Here is a 9,871-nt window from a genome sequence, read left to right on the forward strand (position 1 = left end):
TCTTCATGGGTCTCGGGCTGCACCGCCTCATTGCTGTTCCCAGGCTGCGTCACCTCATCGGGGGTCTCGGGCTGTGCCGCTTCTCCTATGCGGCCCCAGAGCTTCCTGCTACTTGACACTGGCCTCGAGAGGCTCTTTGTCGTTGCCGGCCTCACAGCCATCCTCCAGACCCTTGTCTCTGATTCCGGTCTAACGGCCTTCCTCCAAAGACTTTGCTCTATCTTCGGCCTCAGGCCTCCAGGGACTCTGTTTCGTTGTTGTCCACCTTTGGTGGGTTGTTGTTTTTGGATTTTGGTTTTGGACTTTTTAGGGTGTCTGGTATCCACCCCTAAGAAGGGGGATAGTGTCATGATTCTGTAATTTCTGGACTTTTTGGGTTTTTAGTTACACATTGTTTTATGTCATTCTGTGTTTTCTAGGTCGTTGGTTTCATTTAAATTTATGTCATTCTAGTTGTTTTCTAGGTGCATTTGAGCACCTATGTATTTCTTATTTTCTCTCTGTTGCCCCCTTGTGCAAGTCTCCTTTCCCTTAGCTCCCTTGTAGATCCTTCTGTCTACATTATACCTAATTAGTTGATTACCCCATTCTTTGTTCTGTTCAGCATATATACTCCTCCTCCTTGGAGGCAAAACAGTTTAATCTGTCAGATGGCGTCAGATTAAATTACCCTCTGAGTTTTTCTGCTAGGAAAATTGTGAATTAGGAATTGTTTATGAAAAGTTCTAATTGGTTGAAGAGGTATACATACCCAAAGACCCTGAGCAGCAAAAGCTAAGGCACTGGGAAGACCCTCCAAGGAAGAAGAAGAGTTTACATGTTTTAATAAGTAGACCATATGACCAAAAAACAACCCAATGTTGCTATACATTACTTTTTCTTTATTTTAAGCACATTTATATGTATACAAAACACTGTTTGTCTTTGCAAAGTCAGACAAAATCTGATGCTCATAAAATATGGTCTTAATGGCTCATGGCTTGATGGCTAGAGTACTGTATATATTCCTGAATGTGATTTGATCTGAATGTTTATCCCAAAGGTATCAGGGAAAAAAAACATGCAAATCATGACCTTTGCTGGGATTGCACTAGAGGATTTAGGTAATTGTGCTAGATTTGATTAGATCATGAGTAAACAATGATGACGTGATGTAATGTGAACATTTATAGGGAGCAGAGCTATTAGGATCTACACTAGTGAAGAAAAACCATAAGACAAGAATGCTTTAATCAAACTCTAAGCTTTTCATAGGTAAATGTTCTTTGTTTCTTTGAATATCTTTTATTCTTTTTATATTAACTTTCAGCTGTGTTTGCATTCAAACTTCTGTGATGACTAATTTGTCCTTTTACCAACAGGTACTTGTTCTAGCTTTTAGAAGTGACCATCATGTTGAATGGATCCCAATCTTTGTCTAACATGACATCTGTTAGTGAGAATCAGGAACTATTCAGATTAATTCTAGTTGGAACCCTGTCCACAGTTCCATCTGTTATTTTTCTCTACATTAATGGGACTATTCTGTTCACTCTCAGGAGTAAAGCTGTGTTTCGTGACACAAGTCGGTACATTCTTCTCTACAACCTCCTTCTGACAGACACTCTTCAGCTGGCACAGAGTCAGATACACTTTTTAATTTCTATTTGCAAAGTAAAAATGGCATATTCAATCTGTGTTGTCCTGAATTTCCTTGCCAATCTAACAACAGGGATTTCTCCACTAACACTGGTGGTAATGCCTTTAGAGAGATATGTGGCTGTATGTTTCCCACTGAGACATTGTTCCATTATTACCATCAGAAACACAAATGCTATAATCATTGCAATCTGGGCTGTCAGCTCATTAAACAATCTCACTCATGTTTTCTGGTTCTTAAAATCTTCATCAGAAAAAATGGAGATTTGGAAGCTTAAAGACCTTTGTTCTAACATAGCCTTGGTTATTGGGGCTCTAACTAGTGCATATGACAGAGCCTATACCTCTGTTGTGTTTGTTTCAGCTGGTGTTGCTGCAGCCTTTTCCTATGTTGGTGTCATTAAAGCAGCCAGATCAGCCTCCACAGATAAAGCTTTAGCAAATAAGGCCCGTCACACACTGCTGCTTAATTTAATTCAACTTGGACTTAGTCTTTCCTCAACAATTTACAACCCACTCATGTTAGCTGTTTCAAAGGTTTTGACAAGAGTGGCATTCTCATGGGTTCGGAATATTTTCTATGTTTGTTTCATAATTTTCCCCAGATGTTTGAGCTCTCTCATCTATGGGCTCAGAGATCAGACCATCAGACCTGTTCTGCTGTATTATTTATGTTGTAGCCCCAAAGTCAGAGGCTAATGTTTTTTTTTTCCGTTTTCTATCTGAAGAATAACTGTACAGTGTGTAGAATCATCTTCGACAATTGGTTTATTGCAGCCAAAAGACAAAGGGTACTGTTACTATATATTTTTGTCGTGACTAATTAAAATTTAAAACTGAGAATACAGTTTATTGGGAATACAAGAGCATAATAATTTGTTATTGTCATTAACAGCGATCTTAGTTCTATTAAAGAGTCTCAGCTTTACGGGGAAGTTCTACTGTGTTAGAAGCTTTTTTAACAGATGGGGGAATTATTCACAGTTTTTTTTTTTTTTTTGATGAATTAGAAATTGCCTTAAAATGAAGTTTACAGTTTAAATGAAATCACTACTTGCTTAATGTATTGCTGCTATACATTTTAAGTGTATTTTATTCATATTGTGGCTATTTCTTTGTAAAATATGTAACCAACTTTGCCTTCTCAAAGCTAAATAAAAATATTTCTCACATCCCAACATCATTATTTGTAGAATTTAGTTTACTTTGATGTTTTTGGAATCAGTAATGGGGTTTGAATATAAAACAATGTTAAATGATACAGTTCACTAATGCAACTGGTACATCTAACTATCACTTGCAGTGTATTTGTTATATTTTTAGAAATTAAGCATTTTCTTAATCACTATTTTCTATACCATGTGAGAATTACACCTGATTGACATCTTAAGTATGTGAGAACAGGAAGATAAGTACATCAGGCCATCAGGACAAGATTGGGTGGTTAGACATGCTGGTGGTCTAAAGCAGTGGCCAAGAATGGCTCCTCTCGACAACTTAGAAAATTTCACAAAACATGCCGCTTAAAATGATACAAACTAGACATCAAACCCGCATCTATGATCGCCAACGCCTGCTGGAGCTATGGTCACAAAATGTTTTAAATCCAGACATTTTTGACCGTTTAAAAAGCTGCGGAGTGCTATGGACGGATGTAAACAAAACAACAGCCGAACATAACAGACAGAGAAAGAGAGGCGCGAGACTAAGAAAGCGAGGCTGCAGAGGGGGGCTAACTGCAAAGCTAAAGAGAAATCCCTACAGACCATCAATCCTGCTCTCCAACGTCCGCTGGTTGGAAAACAAAATGGAGAATCTTGGGCTGGAACTGACTTCAAAAAAGGAGATATCCCTCTGCCTGCTCCATCACACTGCCACACTTGTATGTCCCCCACTCCAATTTTATTTTGGATTTTAGACACTTCCATCTACAACATTTTCACAACACAAATCTATGTAGGGCATTGTCTGGGGGGTAGGGGTCAAGGCCACCGGGGGGGCTTATTTCGACATCTGACACCTGACATCGTGTTTCATACTGTTCACTTTCTATCTGCCTAGAGAGTTCAGTGTGGTTAGCGTCACTGCTGTTTATGTGCCTCCCAACGCTAATGGAAAAGAGGCCATGAAGACTCTATACCAGGCTCTGAGCTCCAATCTGCACACAGAGGGTGTTTTCAGCATTGCTGGGGATTTTAACCAGGCTAACTTGAAGACTGCCCTCCCTCATTTCTACCAACATGTGGACTTTGCAACTCGGGGTAAAAACATTTTAGACCTGGTTTACCTTAACATCAATTCTTGCATTCAGAGCAGCCCCCCGCCCCAACCTCGGTTCATCAGATCACCTATCTTTATGCTTATCCCATCATATAAGCCCCGGCTTATCAGGGCTAACCCGACATTTAAAGAGGTCCAAGTGTGCTCTGATGGCGCCATGGAGACACTCCAGACTGTTTTGAATGCTCTGACTGGAACAACTTCAAGGCTGCAGCAACATATGACAACATAAATATTGAGGCCAAATGAATGCATCCCCAGGTTCACCACCAATAACATCGGGAAGTTTGCAGAAGACACCACAGTGGTGGGCCTCATCAGTAATAACAAAGACCAGAACTACAAAGAGGAGGTGGAGCAGCTGGTGGACTGGTGCAAAGACAACAGCCTGATTCTGAACATGGAGAAGACAAAGGAGATCATCTTGGACTTCAGGAAGAACCGTCCTAACCACGCTCCACTGGTCATCAACAGCTCAGCTGTAGAGGTGGTCAGCAGCACGAAATTCGAGGGGGTAAACTTCACAGACACCCTCGCCTGGAATGTAAACACCACCTCACTGATCAAAAGGGCACAGAAGCACATGTAGTTCTTGCGGAGGATGAGGAGTGCCCACCTGCCCCCACCCATCCTCACCACCTTCTACAGAAGCACCATAGAGAGCGTTCTGACCAGCTGTCTCACTGTGTGGTGTGGAGGCTGCAGCGCCTCAGACTGGAAGAAAGTGAGGAGAGTAGTAAGAACAGCAGAGAAGATCATCGGGGCTCCTCTTCCCTCCAATTAAGACATTTCATCCCTGCGCTTCGTGTCCTGAGCCCATAACATCATAAATTACCCCTCACACCCCCACCATGGACTGTTCTCCCTGCTGCTCTCTGGGAAGAGGCTTTGAAGCATTGGATCCAGGTCCAGCAGATTCAACAAAGGTTTCTTCCCCACTGCCATTAGACTGCTGAATGTTTTGTAAAATGGGTTATTTTATTGTATTTTATTATATTTTTTATATTTTATCATTATTTAAAAAATTAAAAACACCTGAAATGTTAGAATTATAAATTTACAGTCATTTGTCATCACTGTTTTTATATATTTTTTTTTACTATTTTTCAAGGCTGCAGTTTAAAAAATGAAATTATCAGAGCTGTTCTAAATTTCTTTTTGTTTTACACTTGGGTATACAAAATGACAAATAAATCTGTCTAAGTCTAAAACTGTCAAACAAATCACATGAAAAATCTGCAGTTATCTTGCTATGTAAAACAGGCCTCAGTCTCTTACGTTTCTTCTTACTTAGCTTTGCAAAAAAACACTATTTCTGGTCTAATTTGTAGAAGTTTTAACTTTTTTATATCTTTTACGTAGAGCTGCTAAAGAGATCTTAAAGCTGGTCCTGGCCTTGCTGATCGCTGTACAGGTGCTGGTCATAAAATTAGAATATCATGAAAAAGTAGATTGATTTCAGTAATTCCATTTAAAAAGTGAAACTTGTATATTATATTCATACATTACATACAAACTCATATATTTCAGATGTTTATTTTGTTTAATTTTGATGATTACAAATGACAACAAATGAAAATCTCAAATTCATCATATCAGAAAATTAGAATATTACTGAAGACCAATAAAAACAAAGGATTTATAGAAATGTTGGCCAACTGAAAAGTATGAACATGAAAAGTATGAGCATGTACAGCACTCAGTATTTAGTTGGGCCTCCTTTGGCCTGTATTACTGCAGCAATGCGGCGTGGCATGGAGTCGATCAGTCTGTGGCACTGCTCAGGTGTTATGATAGCCCAGGTTGCTCTAATAGTGGCTTTTAGCTCTTCTGAATTGTTGGGTCTGGTGTATTGCATCTTCTTCTTCACAATACCCCATAGATTTTCTATGGGGTTAAGGTCAGGAGAGTTTGCTGGCCAATTAAGAACAGGGATACCATGGTCCTTCAACCAGGTACTGGTAGCTTTGGCACTGTGTGCAGGTGCCAAGTCCTGTTGGAAAATGAAATCTGCATCTCCAAAAAGTTGGTCAGCTGCAGGAAGCATGAAGTGCTCTAAAACTTCCTGGTATGTGGCTGCGTTGACCCTGGACCTCAGAAAACACAATGGACCAACACCAGCAGATGACATGGCACCCCAAACCATCACTGACTGTGGAAACTTTACACTGGACTTCAAGCAACGTGGATGAAGTGCCTCTCTTCTTTTCCTCCAGACTCTGGGACCTTGATTTCCAAAGGAAATGCAAAATTTACTTTCATCAGAGAACATGACTTTGGACCACTCACCAGCAGTCCAGTCCTGTTTCTCTTTAGCCCAGGCAAGACGCTTCTGACGCTGTCTGTGGTTCAAGAGTGGCTTGACACAAGGAATGCGACAGCAGAAACCCATGTCTTTCATACGTCTGTGTGTGGTGGTTCTTGAAGCACTCACTCCAGCTGCAGTCCACTCTTTGTGAATCTCCCCCACATTTTTGAATGGGTTTTGTTTCACAATCCTCTCCAGGGTGCGGTTATCTCTCTTGCTTGTACACTTTTTTCGACCACATCTTTTCCTTCCCTTCGCCTCTCTATTAATGTGCTTGGACACTGAGCTCTGTGAACAGCCAGCCTCTTTAGCGATGACCTTTTGTGTCTTGCCCTCCTTGTGCAAGGTGTCGATGGTCGTCTTTTGGACAACCGTCAAGTCAGCAGTCTTCCCCATGATTGTGTAGCCTATAGAACTAGACTGAAAGACCATTTAAAGGCTTTTGCAGGTGGTTTGAGTTAATTAGCTGATTAGAGGGTTGCACCAGGGGCCATCAATTTTGAACCTTTTCACAATATTCTAATTTTCTGATATGATGAATTTGAGATTTTCATTTGTTGTCATTTGTAATCATCAAAATTAAACAAAATAAACATCTGAAATATATGAGTTTGTATGTAATGTATGAATATAATATACAAGTTTCACTTTTTAAATGGAATTACTGAAATCAATCTACTTTTTCATGATATTCTAATTTTATGACCAGCACCTGTAATTGCTGACGATAGCCCAGTTATTCAGGTAGCTAAACACTCTCCCATTCATCTGCCAAGAAGCACTCTATTTTGATCTTCAGGTTTTTGTCGAGACAAATGTAAAATTATAGCACGCTAAAAACAGCCAAATTCCTGGATTAATAACTTAGGCCAGTCCATTACATTGTTTCAAATTATAGTGTTCAAAAGCAGAAATGTAGATAATTACTGACAGACGATGCTGCTGTGGGGTTAGCTCAAAGATGATGATGACCATATAGCTTCATGAACACAAAGTTTGTGTGACTTTTTCGGAACCAAAAACAAACTTTTGCCACTATATACTGTAGAACAAAAGTAAACGAGCACCATCCATTACAAAACTCATGTAGAATCAATAAAATTGTTCTGCCACTGAAAGTCTTTACAGATTCATTATACTGAGCTCTGTAGTCTGAAAGTTTGCATACATAGCTGTTAAAGGAACATGGATACCTAAATAAAAAATAAAAAAACCCATAGACCAGGCATGCCTAGGGTCAAACCTTGAGGGCCACTGTCCTGCAGGTTTTAGAGGCTTCCCTGGGGCTGCAACCAGACGGTGTCTAACTACAACGCTCAGCTGGAAAGTACTTAATTTCAGAAACAAGTATTAATACCAAACTGTTTGGAACATTATACTGAGCTTAAATGTGATAACTGGCAGCGACACACTGCTCAGAGCAGCCCTTTGTTACAGACACTCCCTCTACTGCACTAAGATGTGTGCAATGAAGGAGAAACTGCTCTAGACATCAAAATAGGCTTTTTATTTTTTATTTTGGTAAAGCTAGAGATTAACTTATGAGATGACACCATAGCCATGTGGGAAATTAAGACATTTGTCATGAGAAATGTAGATATAAGTACTATTGTAAGTACTATATCGTCACATTGCCCCTTTTATCTTCTCTTTCTGCCTGGCATTTATCAGGAAAATTGTGGATGTTAGTGTCCTTTATGTTTTTTATGTAGACAACAAGGAAAACATTCAGTTTAAAATACCTTTTGGTAAATATTTATTAAGGCACATTGATATTTTTTGCCTCTGATTTTAACTAATATATGTCATTAGTATAAGATCGGATCACATCTCCAACATGGAGTCCTTCCGCTTCCTGGGCACCACCATCACCCAGGACCTCAAGTGGAAGTCGACCATCAGCTCCCTCATCAAGAAGGCCCAGCAGAGGATGATCTTTCTGCGGCAGCTGAGGAAACTCAAGCTGCCAACCCGGATGTTGGTGCAGTTTTACACCTCCATCATTGAGTCCATCCTCACCTCCTCCACCACCGTGTGGTACGCTGGTGCCACCACCAGGGACAGATACCAACTGCTGCGCATTGTGCGCTCTGCTGAGAAGGTGATCGGCTGTAAGCTGCCATCTCTCCAGGACCTGTATGTCTCCAGGACCAGGAGGCATGCAGGTCGCATCACAGCCGACCCTTCTCACCCTGGACACAGACTGTTTGAACCTCTCCCCTCAGGGAGGAGGCTACAGTCCATACGGACCAGAACCTCCCGCCATAAAAACAGCTTCTTCCCCTCTGCCATAAGACTCATGAACACCTAACTATATGTCAGACTCTATAACCTGCCCATGCCATTTACACTGCTCTATTTGCACACTGCTCTATTTGAACTCCTTGTAAGATTTTACTTTTTATATTTTATTTTATATCCATATTTTTATCCTAAGTGTATATATTAGTATATTTTAATGCATGCCTTATACCCACAGTGTTTTAGATATTTTTATAATTTTATTTACCTAATCCATATTATATGTTTCATGTTGCACGATTGTACCATAAAAAATTCCTAGTTCGTCAACTCCTTCACTAACAATGGCAATAAACCTGATTCTGATTCAGATACATGATTGGTCTCCCATGGGGGAAACCTGTCCTGGAAGAGAGGAAAATAATTCGACACACCATACTCTAAAACAGAATCAGTAGCAAAAAATAAATAAGCAAAATATTAGCACAAAAAAAAACATATACATATAACAGCAAAAGTTTGATGATTGTTTATGATTTATTTCACAAAGTAGGGCTGGGCGATATAGAAAAAAAGCTTATCGATAAAAAAAAATGCATATTGATCGATATCGATAATTATTGAAAAGATTTGAAACCATATTTTATGTGCAGCTCTGCCTGGACTTTTATAATATTGCTAAATGATTTAATTTTAATAAAAAACACAAACACAGACTTCGAATTAAATCTTTATTTAACCAACTTTTTTAACCATAACAGAATTGTTTTAAAGAAAAATAACTTAAGAGACCTGAGTTATATTATTAAATACTGACAAAGAATAAACTAAAGTGACCAGAAAAGTGACCAAAATAAATATAACAAATAAATAAATGCCCCCCCACCGCCCCCGTTTCCTGCTTTAACCTGAGTTATTACTTTGAAGTTTCTGGCCCCTCAGCATTTTTCTCTCAATTGTTAGAACTACGTGGGAAACTGCCCAGAACTGAAAATATATATATATTTTCCGAAGATTCCTCGGAGGAGAGCCGCGTCGGGGCCTACACAGCTCGTACTCCTGCGGCTGTGAGCGGCTGAGAGAGACGATACAAAAAAAAAAAGTTGGTTGCGTTATCAGACTGGTTTTCACTGGTTCCCGACACATTTTCCAGATGACTGTGGTTTGTTTTTGGTCCGACTTGCCATGACCGAAATACTGCCAGACTGCCGAACTACAAAAACCCTTTTTTGGAACAATTTCCTCCGCCTCTCCTTGCTGCATCTTCATGTGCTCTGTGTTGTGGTTTGAGAGGGCGGCGCTTGGTGACGTCGTGCCTGGGTCCGCGATTGTGATTGGTTGGGAGGAAGCAGTGACTAGCATAAACCTACATGTTAGGCTACAATGAGAAGGAAGGAAAACTGC

General features: G+C 40.0%; 1 protein-coding gene across 1 annotated transcript; it reads left to right on the forward strand.

Moving 5' to 3' along the window:
• The first annotated feature begins 1,214 nt into the window (after positions 1 to 1,214).
• Positions 1,215 to 2,350, forward strand: LOC119781149 (odorant receptor 131-2-like). Its single transcript, XM_038281530.1, has 2 exons — positions 1,215 to 1,254; positions 1,362 to 2,350. The coding sequence occupies exon 2, from the start codon at positions 1,393 to 1,395 to the stop codon at positions 2,335 to 2,337; it is 945 nt and encodes a 314-aa protein (XP_038137458.1). The 5' UTR covers positions 1,215 to 1,254; positions 1,362 to 1,392; the 3' UTR covers positions 2,338 to 2,350.
• The last annotated feature ends 7,521 nt before the right edge of the window (positions 2,351 to 9,871 follow it).

This window comes from Cyprinodon tularosa, unplaced genomic scaffold (genome assembly GCF_016077235.1).
Source record: "Cyprinodon tularosa strain WSP-4 unplaced genomic scaffold, ASM1607723v1 ctg172, whole genome shotgun sequence".
Taxonomy (NCBI): Eukaryota; Metazoa; Chordata; class Actinopteri; order Cyprinodontiformes; family Cyprinodontidae; genus Cyprinodon; species Cyprinodon tularosa.